Below are 13,815 nucleotides of genomic sequence, written 5' to 3'. Positions count from 1 at the left end.
TGCATGCATTCCAGTCTGTCTTCCTCTACACTTTTTGCCCTCAACAGCTGTTTCTAGTACTATGAAAGCTATTTCCTGATGTTTTCAAACATTTTCTATCATCCAGCCCCTTCCTACAGTCACTGTTTGCCAAATACTCCTTTCCTCATCAATTCTGGGGAGAGCCTCCTCATTTCTTATCTTACCCATCCGTTTAATTTTCAACAGCCTTCTCTAACACTACATCTCAAATGCTTCGATTCTCGTCCGTTTTGGTTTTGTCACAGTCCAAGAATCACTTTCATACAATGCAGTACTGTAAATATATTGTTGATGAGTTTAGTCAAAAGACTGGGCCATCTCTCCATGTTATCTATCCTACACAAGCCTCTTCATCTCTGCATAACTACTATAACTAACATCCATTTGAACTTGCTTACTATAGTCAAGCCTCAGTCTCCTTCCACAGTATTTATCTCCTTCACTTCCCTCCATTATCAAATTGACAATCTTTCATGCCTCAGGACATTTCCAATCAACCAATCTCTTCTGTTACCACCTTATGTCATACACTCTTTTCTCTACAATTCAACTGAGTACCTTCTCATTAGTTAGTTGATCTACCCACCAATAATCAGTACTCTTCTGTTGCAATACTTCTCTAAAGCCTCTATTCCCTTCTGTCTGAACTGTTTATTGCCCACATCTATTTTCCATATAAGGCTACAATACAGACAAATACTTTCAGAAAACACTTTCTAACACTTTTAACTTGTATTCAGTGTTAATGTATTTCTCTTTTTTGAAAACATTTTTCTTCCTACTGCCAATCTGCATTTTACTCCTATTTACTTTGGCCATTGTCAGTTACACGGCCTGGTCACATTAATATTTTACTGCCTATGTTTGACGTCACTGTGCAATAATAACTCACAGGCAGTAGGTGGCAGCACTCACAGTGGAGGATAAATAAACCATATCAGAGGACATGGAAAACAGTACAGTCATTGTTTTAATGTGGAAATCGAGTGATTTATCTGACATCTAACAGGGGATGATCATTGGCTTTCAGGCTAAGAATGGAAGCATTTTCAAAATGGCTAAGTTTGTGACCTGTTCACAAGCTGCTTTGGTTAAAGTATACTGTGCATGGCAAAATGGCACTATCCAAAATCAGCCTCAAGGCAAATGTGGTGCACCACAGGCCATTGATCACAGGTCTAAATGATAGCTGCAGAGATGTAAATGGCTGAAAAGACCCCCAACTGGTGCGCAACTGACTGCCCAGATGAACCAAGGTGCCAGCAACAACGTGTCTCTTCAATGACTGTCCAGTGAACATTACTGCTAGGTTCATGCACCCATGCTGACTGCTGGTTACTGGCAATGAAGGATGGAATTTGTATGTCAGTACCACAACCGGATGTCCACTGAGTGGTGTAATGTGGCCTTTTCAGAAGAATCAAGTTTTATGCTCTATCAGACAGATAGCCATTGGCATGTACAGCAAGAAATATCTGAAAGCAAACATCCTGCATGCATTATTATCTGGGGAATGTTTTTGTGACATTTCGTGGAAGATCTCATCATTCTGGAAGTCACAATGGATCAACACAAGTATCCGTCTATGCTTGGGGCCATGTCCACACTACATGCACTGTGCTTTTCCTCGGTAGGATGTCATCTGCCAGCAGGACAAAGCAAAGTGTCATACAGCTCACAGTGTGCACGCATGATGTGTAGACAACCAGGGTGAGTTTACTGTACTCCCTTGGCCACCAAACTATCCGATTTTAAATCCAATCAAGACTCTGTGATGCCACCTCAATCAGGCTGTTTGCACCATGGACCCTCAACTGAGAAACCTAGTGCAGCTGGCCATAGCACTGGAATCAGCATGGCTTCAAATCCTTGTTGGTGCTTTCCAGACCCTCACTGACTCTCTTCCTGTATGACTTGTGCTGCTAAGAGTGGTTATTCAGATTTTTGACAGGTGGCCTCATTAATGTGACTGGACAGTGTATTTTGTTCCTCAAATAGCAAATTTAATTTACTTCTTTTAGTGTGTTATTCCTAATCTAATTTCTTAAGCACTAACTGATATCATTCTGCTACATTCCATTAACTTGGTTTTGAAATTACTGTTTTTGATTCCCTCTGAAACTTTCTGTTGCCTCCATGTCTCTTCCATACATACAAGTGTTTTTCATTATTCTGAAATCAAGTGTTATCAATAGTTAAAATGTGTTCTGCACAAAATTCCATCAGGTTGCTTCTCCTTTCATTCCTTTCCTCTAGTTCTCATTCTCCTAAATTTTTCCTCCTCTTCCTTTTCCTATTATTGAATTTTAATCCCCTTCGCAGTTAAATTTTCATTTTTTAGGAATCCAAATATTTCTTTTATCTCATCAAACATTATTTCAATCTCATCATCATTTGTGAGGTTAGTAGGCACATATAATGGTACTAGTGTAGTATTTGGTGCTTAGCAAATTTACTCTCCACAGTAAGCCCTCTTTTTGACATCAGTAACCTTCTTTTGGTAAGAAATATTGTCTTTGTCTGTGCTAGTTTGCCTCTAATATTCTTCTTGTTTTCTCCATCAAATTATATTTTGCTTCCAAGGCAGGAGAATTTCTTGACTTCATCTACTATGTGTTCCCCAATTTTGATATTAAAATTTTCATTTATCTTACTCGAACAGTCCATGGGTATACTGCCAGTTCATAGTGTCCAATGGGCATAATATTTCGGTGATCAGACATGTTGCCATCGTGAGGTGCGCTGACGAACTGAGCTCCTGAGGGCAGGCAGCCGATTTAAATCCCCTCCCCCTTGGGCCGCTCTCTTCGCAGTCCGCACCCCCGCGCCAGCAGTCACGAAGACGTGGGCGTCGGAATCTGTCGTAGCGTCGATGTACTTGCTACATCTGCCCTGGTTGCCAGTTCGTACTTCTTGCTGAGAGTCTTCTTAATTACATTCAATGCCGGATCCCAAGCCTTGCTGAGATTGTAGCCGCAATCTCGGTTGATAAGATCTTCCCTGGTGCGAATTTCGGTAGCCTCCCTTATAACGCTGTCCCAATATTTAGAGGTCTGAGACAGGATCTTGGTATGTTCATAATCCATCTCATGTTTCTCGGACAAATAGTGCTCTGCTACCACCGACTTATTTGGATATTTCAGTCGAGTGTGCCTTTGATGTTCTTGGCAACGATCTTCGATGGTCAGAAAGTGAGATTTCAGCGAACAAGACCTTTATCGGAAACAGACAAAAAACACACACACACACACACACACACACACACACACACACACACACACACACAGAAGAGACTGTGGTCATGTACGTGTGAGTTGCATTTGCATAAGAGTGTGTGCATGTACGTTGTCTATTTCCAACCAAGTCCCTGTTTGCCGAAACCTCACTTTCTGACAGTCTTTTGTTGTGCCTATCTGTGACTCGGCATCTCTGCTATGTGGTGACTAGCAACTATCCTTTTCAAAATACTGCTACATTCTAGCCTGAATTTTCCATTGTTTGATATATATGTACCAGTATCATACATCAGTTGTTGTATTTGATTATTTATGGGAGCACAAGACAAAGGCAGCTGAATGATTAAAGGAAAAGGGTTCCAGAATATATGGTTGTCAATCTGAGAATAAAAAAAGAACAGTTGATTATTGTGAGAAGGTAGCATTTACTATACTTGAAATGGAGGGGAAAAAAGATATTGTGTAAGCTTTATAAGTAGACATGAAAAATTTATGGAAAAAGAAGTGCGCCTCCAAGATTATACAGATTAAGGGAATTCTTTTGTGGCACAAAGTAACCAACGTAAAGAAATTGTTTCTTCACTATGTCTTGGACTGTTCAAGCTTTGTGACAGACTTTTGCTGAAAAGATACCACCTACTCAGAAAAAAAAAGCACTGTCCTATGTCTGCAAAGAGTGTGTTCATATCAGTAAGAGCTAGAAGGAATAGTGTATTCAAAAGCAATGTCTTTGGGGTGTCTGAATTGTGATGCTGCCCTTTGTATCTGTGAGTTTCAAAAATATTACACTGAAGCAAACTATGTGTAAAATAGTTTCTACAAGTTTTCTTTTAAAGACTATCCACCTTGAGAATGAGTGCTGTCCGGTTGCATTGCAGGCAAGTGGTGTGTTAAGAAAAGTATATAAGTGCAGCAGAGACAAATGAGGCATCATTCTAGTGGTGATATCACCTGCAAATCACTCAAGTGATTGGTCTTGGAATATTGCTCAAGTGTGTGGGACCAGTGCCAAATAGGACTAACAGAGGATACTGAATGTGCGCAGAGAAGGGCAGCATGAATGGTCTCAGGTTTGTCTGATCCATGGGACAGTGTCACAGAGATACTGAAGGAACTGAACTGGAAGTCTCTTGAAGACAGATGTAAACAATCATGAGAAAGTCTGTTAACAAAGTTTCAAGAACCAGCTTTAAATGATGACTCTGGGAATATACTAAATCCCCTGACATACTGCTCACATAGGGATCATGAGGATAAGATCAGAATAATTTCTGCATGCATAGACAAATTCAAACTATCATTCTTCTTGTGCTCCACTTATGAATGTAATGGAAAGAAACCCTAATAACTGAAACAATGGGAGGTTCATTCTGCCATGCACTTCATAGTGGTTTGCAGAGTATAGATGTAGATGTACAAATTGGGAAATCCACTGAAATAAGTGACTTTGACAAATGGCAGATTATTATGGCTGTTGCCTAGAAACAAACACACAAGAAACAATGAAGCTGGTTGGCTTTTTGCATGGCACTGTTGTGAGCATCTAAGGAAAGTAGCTGAAGGACAGTGAAACCATGAGTAGATGACAATGTGTTGGCACTCTCGACCTCGTCACTGAAAGTGGAGGTCGGAGACTTCCCCAACACGTAACACAATATACCTACCTGTGGTAGATCTGCGCTGGAGCAGATACAAGCATTTTGGAGCTCACCATTCAGTGCACACTACTGAACATGGAGCTCTACAGCAGATGACCCCTAGGCGTTCACTTGTTAACCCAACAACAACATCCATTATTATTGCAGTGGGCACAGTATCATCAAGATGGGACCATGGATCAGTGGAAAAATATTGCCTGGTTGGATAAATCACATTTCTTCTTTCACTAAGTTGGTGGTCATGTCCAGATACACCATCGTCCAGATGAATGGCTACTCAAAACATGCACCATGCCACAAACACAGCCCACTGTATGCAGTTTTATACTGTGGGGACATTCACCTAAGCTTCCATGGGACCTGCATTATTAATCAAAGACACCATGACAGCGATGGACTGTGTGAACATTACTACAGATGATCTGAAACCTTTCATGCTTGATGTCTTCCCCAACGGTAATGGCATCTTCCAGTAGGTTAACTGTCCATGTCACAAGGCTAGAATCATGCTACAGTGGTTTGAGGAGCATGATAGAATGTGCAACTTAACATTTTTGAAGCTATCCTCTGCTAAATGTCTGTGTATATTATGAGTAAATATCTTGTTGATAACATGGTGGAGTTTAAGGCTGGATTATAACTTCAATATAAAACTTTGTGATTGACAGACTGAACTGGAGGTGTGCAGACAGTTACAATTGGCAAGGCTCTGCATCTAATTACAAAATAGTAACACAGCAAGTGTGTCATACACTAGAAAGAACCATGATGTATTGTCCACCAAACTTGCATGATTTGAACCTGCTGGAACACTTCTAGGACACTATCGAGTGCCAGCTCCTTGCACACAAACTATCAAAGTGACATTTATGGGAATTGCATGATTTGTGCATAGACACCTGGTGTCACATACCTCTGGAAACCTACCAAACACCTGTCAAATCCATGCCATGCAGAACTGCTACTATATTGCATTTCATAGGTAGACCAACACCCTACTAAGCAGTTAGTCATAATGTTTTGTCTCATCAAAGTACTACAATATTCTCATGAATAAGTACACCAAATATGTCTATTCCACTTGGTACATTGTTCAAATGTATTGCATTCACTGGTAATAGTGCGCCTGTGTATATTATGAGTAAATATCTTGTTGACAACATGGTGGAGTTTAAGGCTGGATTACAACTTCAGTATGAAACTTTGTGATTGACAGACTGAACTGGAGGTGTGCAGACAGCTACACTTGGCAAGGCTCTGCATCTAATTACAAAATAGTAACACAGCAAGTGTGTCATACACTAGAAAGAACCATGATTAGCTGGTGACTGGTCCTTGCCACTCAACTCACTGAAAGGGCAGTCAAATAGTTATTTTGATTTAAACGTAAATAATTTTCTGTTGTGTGCTTCTCTTCTCACCTTAAGCATATCACATCAGAAATTCTTGATATTAATGTATTATCTTATAATAAGTATTAGCACTTTAACATTATAAAGTTTTAAGTCAATTTGCTACACTGCAAGCAAATGCAAAGCACATTCTTTACTTCACTCCATATCCAAGGGCCCCATTTCCATGGGGTCCATGGAAGATAATTCATACAAAATTATGCACTGAGAATAAACACAAACATGACTGTAAGCCTGAAAGCTCAGACAGAATGTGCAACTTAACATTTTTGAAGCTATCCTCTGCTAAATGTCTCTTTTGTATAGTGAGTAATAGAATGCTGTTCAGTAAATTACTTACCTACTGTATGCAGAGTCAACACTATGTTTTCCAGTAGCTGAATACTGCTTACTGGTTACATTCTCCTTGCAATATATATCATCTTCAAGATTCATTTTCATTATTTGCGAATTATGGCGAATAACTTCATCTGCTTTCTCCTTCTCACCAGATTCACTCTCGCAGTCTAGGTCACCATACAATTTCCTTGATACAAGGCCGTCTGAGCCAGACAATGAGACAGTGTCAGTGCTGATGTTGGGATCAGGTCTGGAAAGGAAGAAGGATGTTTGGGGAAAAGAACAAGGCAGGTTATCATTATCAGAAAATCCTTTAAATCTATCATTAGGTTTCTCTGTTAACTCTGTAGAGCTGTCATGTAATGCCACTGATTTCTGTAACTGCAAAGATGCTTCCTCCATCTTTGCACGTATTTTTGAAATTTTTCTTGTTGAACTGCTTTCCTGACTAGACATATGATCAAGGAATTGCAAACTGCATAAACTAAGAGAGGACCCCCTTTCATCAGACCCAGCATATAAACTTTCAGCAATATCGTATGGAATAATACCATGGTTCAGCATGTCATCTAGTTCTTGAAGAGAACCTGACCAAACAGGTGGTGACTGTAATGTATCATATGTACAGTCAGTACCCATCGGTGGTGTCAATGAGGAATTAACATCTTCTGTACTCGAATTAAGGAGGGAACTTTCAGAAGGTCCAGAGGAGCTATTATGTGTAAAATTATTACTTTCCACTGTTTTATGAGCAACAGGTGCAGAATGCAGTCCTGCACGAGCATTATTTGTGGGCAAGGAAGTAGGATTTTGCTTAGGATAAGGTGGCGCTGAATGAACTTCTACTCGCGACGTTACTTTTGGAGTCACTGGTCCATCATCTGCTAGAAGTTCCATCATCTGGCGTTCAGCAGACACAAATGGATTGTAGACTTCTTCAGTGCTGCATCAAAACAAAGGAAAAAATGCAGTGTTAAACACAGAATTTCACACTTGGACACTCTTCATTCACCAAATTTTGAACATCAGTAAATAAGCTTACTGTGCTAATAAACACATTCATCAATAAATATGTGGTTGTGTACTATAGCTACTCAAAATTTTTTGTGGTATAATGGTAGTCAAACATTCTTAACTGCACATTTTATTCACATACAATACAAGGTAAAATATTAGTTTGAATGTAAATGAAATACAACTTAAATGAAGTTCAGATGAAAATTCCAACAAAACTGAAATGGAGCAAAATCTCAAATTATGTACTTATAATATTTTTGGAATTTTCTTACATCCCGGTTTTATAAAATCTATGAAAATATATACCACTTATAGTGCAGACCTCTGTACAGGAAATCTATCATTAAGTTTCTCTGTTGGCTCTGCATTCATACCACTACCACTCATTCATTCACGCACTGTGCTTTTGTAATTCATAGTCAAAATGTACTTTCAACAAAAGTGTATGAATCCTGCACAATGTCCTGTTACATAATACACTTTACATGACTGCTGCTTAATCCATGAATCAGTTTATATGTGAATGTGGGGTAAGTAGAAAGTGCATCCTATATTTTAAGACTACTGTGTGCTATGAGCAAGAAAGACCTCAAATGGAGCGTTTAATATTATGAGTGGTCTGAAAGCATGGTCGGTGAAAAAGGGAATGATACTTTAACTGCCAAAAGTGCATGTAATGGCCTCGTGTGAATCACACATTCAAGTGGACTGGGAAGTGAATCTATACCACTTAATGGGTAGTGATGTCTGTCAACAGTTTCATTGGAAAATTCTTCATCATAATGCTTTAATCATTCACTTTGTCTACTGCACAAGATCTTTTCAGAGACACCAGCTTCTGCTTACAATAATATGGGACAAACTACTGTCAACATTCTAGGATGTACTTGGATGATAGTCTAACTGAAATACCTCGAACTTTACTATACGAGAGATAAAGCTTTTGCTACCTTCGGAATTTTGAAGGAAGCAATCAACTGGCAATGGAAATGACATTCCATTGATATTTTCTGCAGGTGGCCACCAGTGCGGGAGTGTCCAAGGTACTCACCAATAAGATGGTGTTCCATCCAGCCTAGTGCAAAGGTTTAGTGAGTTCTGGGAACTGTCACAAGATGAAAGCCAGGAACTGTGAAATTTCCAACCACTGCAAAATTAACAAGGTCAAGAGAAATGAAACACAGGAATGACCAGGATATGGGCAAGAGATGGTGTCTTTAAAGTTTTGCATAGAAGGAGAACTTCTACATCAATCCAAGAAGAGTGTTATAAACAATTCTGAGGCAGCTAAGTTAGTGGTTTTGTGGTAGGGAGTGAGAAAGAAGTTATTACACAAGGATGGGGAAAAACTATAGAGAGAATAAAGAGGTACTTGAACCACAGGCTGAAAGTGGCAGTTTTCAAATGTGGACACAGGCAGCAAGAGAAATAGGATGGTGGAGGAATGGTGAAACAGAGCAGCTGTGGTAGCATGGAATTACTGCAACACTGTAGTGTAGGCAGGGATGTAGTAATAGAGAACAGAAAATCAAAATTTTCAGTCAAAAACTGGAGAGAGAAGTGCTACCATTTAAATAAATTTCTAGAGCTGGGGTGGCATTCACAAGTGCGCTACAAACTTGATACAGTTTAAAGTTGACTTAGAAGATAATACATGAAGTACCAATTGTGCCCGTAATGTGTATGGTAGGAAATGAAAGTAGGGAGTATTGATTTATACAAGATATTCATATTTGTACTGTCATGATTGGGTTGCAAATAGCAACCATGGAATCTTGTACATTAAAGACATGGTAAAATGGCATCCATGAGATGTGACCTCCACCAGCAAAAGATTTCAAATTACCATATTGGAGTTTTGAGCTCATTTCCATGCTTGCAGAAAAATAATAATGAATTAAGGATGGGTCCGTCTTTTTGCAAACACAGAAATTATTGTGTATCTTGAAGTTTTCCCGGCGTATTGATTGGTCCATCATATTTCGGGCTTGCAGCCGGATCACTTTGACATCTTGGCACGATATTTCGGCTAACAAACATGCAGCCATCTTCAGGTGAGTACGAGACTGAAGATTACTGGTGCGCGTCATTCTATATATACCGAAAATTGGCACGGTGGTGCCTGCGCAGTGAAGAAGGCTAATACTGTGCCCCCTATCTAATTTGGCACGCTCTGCAGCAGAAGCGGGCGGCGCTATCTGTCGTAAAGTGCCTTCGCACAGCTGAGGCGCGGTAGTCGAAAGTATAAAATCAATTTTCGTCAGCCGTCGCACTAGATGCAGACCCATGTCTCTGTGAAGCAATTAAAGAAATTACAGGATCCCATGCTTTATCCATCTGAAAGCCGCCGTCTCGATTAATAAGATCTTTTGCCAATCGTATCTCCACGGACTCCTTGATAATGGATTCACAAAAAGATCTAGTTGTCGCCAAAATTTTTGTTCCACAATAATCCATGGAGTGTCCCGTCGAAATACGGTGCTCTGCTATGGCTGATTTGTTGGGCTGTAATAGACGTGTGTGGTGCTCATGCTCCACGCATCTTTCCCGTACTGTGCGAGTAGTTTGGCCAATGTAGGATTTGCCACATTAACAAGGGATCTTATAAATACCCGCCTTCCTCAGACCCAGATTGTCCTTCACAGAGCCCAGCAAAGCCGATATTTTCGTAGGTGGTCGGAAGATCACTTTAACACAATGCTTCTTTAAAATCCTTCCTATTTTAGAGGAGAGGTTACCCACGTACGGAAGAAATGCCCTGGACCTGACCACCTCTTTGTCTTCTTCTTCTTGTTTCTGTTTACATTTCTTCTTTGTTACAGCTGTGCGGATTTGGTGTGTAGAATATCCATTCTCCCTGAAGACGGATTGCAAATGTTCTAATTCTTTAGGAAGGCTGTCCTTATCAGATACCACATGTGCCCGGTGCACCAGAGTACGCAGCAAACCCATGGTTTGTGCAGGGTGGTGGCAGCTTGTCGCCTGCAAATACAGATCTGTGTGTGTGGGCTTCCGGTAGATGGAGTGCCCCAAAGATCCATCGGTTCTACGATTGACAAGGACATCCAGAAACGGCAGACATCTATCTTTTTCGACCTCCATGGTAAACTGAATATTCTTGTGAATGGAATTCAGATGATTTAAGAATCCTACCAGTTTTTCTTCTCCATGGGGCCAAACTACAAATGTGTCATCCACGTAATGCCAGAAGACTTTTGGTTTAAATTCAGCCGACTCGAGTGCCTTCTCCTCAAAGTCCTCCATAAAAAGGTTTGCTACCAGAGGGGACAAAGGACTGCCCATGGCAACACCGTCAACTTGTTCAAAATATTCATTATTGAATAAGAAATAAGTTGAGGACGGGCAATGATGAAATAATGCTGTTATGTCGGCTTTGAACCTTCTGCTAATGAGTACCAGTGAATCCAATAGTGGAACCTTATTTAAGTAGTTCTAAGTTCTAGGGGGACTGATGACCTCAGATGTTAAGTCCCATACTGCTCAGAGCCATTTTTTGAACCTTAGTAAATAAAGAGACGACATCAAAACTCACTAATAAGTCATAATTGTGCAGTTGGAGCGACTTCAGTCTACTAATAAAATTGGCGGGATTACGAATGTGATGTGGACACTTGCCCACATAAGATCTCAGTAACGAAGACAGATGTTGTGCTAGGTCATAGGTTGGCGCACCGATATTACTAACAATAGGGCGTAATGGTAGTCCCTCTTTATGAATTTTCGGAAGACCATAAAGCCTCAGTGGAACAGAGCTATGCGGTTTCAGTCTTTTAATGACTTCAGGTGGAAGCGTAGAAGAGTTTAACAAAACTGTTGATTTTCTTTCTACTCTGCTCGTCGGATCCTTGTTGATCTTCTGATATGTGGATTCACCAAGGAGGCTATAAATCTTCTCATAGATGTTTCGTGGCAAAAGTACCATCGCATTGCCCTTGTCCGCTCGGAGAACCACAGTGTGGGGATCTTAATGTAATTTGCGAAGTGCAGCCCTTTCGCTAGAAGAAATGTTGTTCTTCAGAGGAGTCGCTTTCTTAAGTGCATGGCATGTTTCATGCCTGATTTCTTCAGCTGCGTCGCTGGGAAGGGGTCTAACAGCTTCTTCAATAGCACTTATGAAATCCGTGAAAGGTGGAGTCTTAGGTGTAGGAGCGAAGATAAGTCCTTTTCCAAGTACAGACAGCGTCGCATTGTCCAACACTCTATCCGTGAAATTAACCACGGAGCGTCGAAAAGTGCCTTCTTGCGGCGATGCTGTCGATAGACGTGCAAACTTCGATGACTGCCTAGAAGATGACTTGTTGTGAGCCCAGTCCGCTTTGGCCCAAGTGACTCCGTCAACCCACTCCCAGGTGAAAGAAGGAAGACTGGATGCTATTTCCAAATGAAGGTGATACAGTTGTCTTGAAATCAGATCCAGTTCACGGCAAGTGAAGCAAATCCTCTCCTTTACTAGAGCCAGGCTAGCCTTCCGAGTTATATTCCTGGCGGCGGCGGTCTTGATGAAATGTGTCACTTTGGCAAACTTAGGGATAAAGCCATTGTCCCAACACTTCAATAAAAAACACAGAGAGCTAAGTAATCTTGCTCATTTGTTGCGTAACTTATCCAAACTCTGGACGTGTGCTACCATCTCCTCCCCGTAAAGGTGTCTGATTGCGCAAATGTAGGTACACCACTACGCATGCGCGGCCCGCTTCTGCTGCAGAGCGCGCCAAATTAGATAGGGGGCACGGTATTAGCCTTCTTCACTGTGCAGGCGCCACCGCGCCAATTTTCAGTATATATAGAATGACACGCACCAGTAGTCTTCAGTCTCGTACTCACCTGAAGATGGCTGCATGTTTGTTAGCCGAAATATCGTGCCAAGATGTCAATGTGATCCGGCTGCAAGCCCGAAATATGATGGACCACAGAAATTATTGTTCAGCTTCAGCATCGAAACATGTTTCACCACAGTTATAGATACTCAGTTTTTATTATTATTTTACTTTTATTTTACATTGTGTGTGTCCTGTGACTGCCAACCAAAGAGACATACATTTGTGCAGTGTAATGTATCTCCAAGGCAGAGCAACAGAGCAGGACACAGTGTTTAGAAATGCGCAGGAGAAAACATTCAGTTCAACTACACAAAAACATGTTTGGTACATAAAAACAAATTTGTTACATCTAATGACCAGCAAAATACTACAATGATGACATGGTTTACTAATTTATACCTGTTCCTGATTTTGGTTGGCAGTCACAGGGCACACATAACATAAAATAAAAGGAAAACTATATAAAAAAAAGGCCACTGAGAGTGCCATAACTGTGGTGAAACATGTTTGGGTTTTAAAAGAAAACAATAAATTGTGTACTTGCAAAAAGATGGACCCATCCTTAATTCATTATTGTGACTTCAGATTAGTTTCGCATTCTGGTTTCTGGGAGGCAACTGCCAAGGGAGAGGTGATCTCAAAATTAACTGTGTAGTAATGACTGCAAACCATCTGCACTGTTTGAACATCCATGTGTCAGCTTAAACACAGTGCCATTCTGCCATAGCAGACACTACCACTTCTGCCCCCTCAGATTGCCAACCCATGCTGTGCAATTTCATCTTGCCCCATTTCCTCCACTTTCACCACTGAAAAGCCACCTGTAATGGCAGGCACCAGACTGCAGTAACTACAGTCCTCCTTGGTTCAGTATTTGCTTGAGGTGTCTTGTACAAGTGATATGTGCAAACAGACATGCTCATATCATTATTTCCTCCAGTACCTTTTAAACTATTGTAACCAGAATGAGAAAATGAATAGTGCAGTGCCATATTTAAAATCTGTTAATTCTGAATATCTAACATCGCACAAAAATGTGAAATTAAGGCCTGCGAGGGATCATCACCAATACTAAACATTACACAGGATGCAAAGAGCTGACAGAACCAGTATAAAAGGACTTCAAATAGGCATACTGTATGTTTTTAAAAAAGTGTGCATTTGTGAATGTGAATTAAGGAACTCACTTTTTTTGTTACTCACACAACCTATTTGGAATCTGAGATGATGCAACAATATTGCATGGGTTGAAGAGTGTGTGCCTGATTTACAGTGGCTTCATGAAAAATGT

The 13,815-nt window shown here is 40.5% G+C and overlaps 1 protein-coding gene across 1 annotated transcript in view; it reads right to left on the bottom strand.

The window, feature by feature from the left end:
* LOC126457736 (uncharacterized) overlaps positions 1 to 13,815 on the bottom strand; it is a 347,274-nt gene that overhangs the window by 51,422 nt on the left and 282,037 nt on the right. Inside the window, exon 8 of the mRNA XM_050094281.1 lies at positions 6,668 to 7,609. Within this exon, the coding sequence (XP_049950238.1) occupies positions 6,668 to 7,609 (942 nt within the window). The remainder of the gene's footprint in view (positions 1 to 6,667; positions 7,610 to 13,815) is intronic.

The sequence above is a fragment of the Schistocerca serialis genome, chromosome 2 (assembly GCF_023864345.2).
Source record: "Schistocerca serialis cubense isolate TAMUIC-IGC-003099 chromosome 2, iqSchSeri2.2, whole genome shotgun sequence".
Classification (NCBI taxonomy): Eukaryota; Metazoa; Arthropoda; class Insecta; order Orthoptera; family Acrididae; genus Schistocerca; species Schistocerca serialis.
The sequence above is the reverse complement of the archived record's forward strand: the minus strand, read 5'-3'. Positions and strand labels throughout refer to the sequence as shown.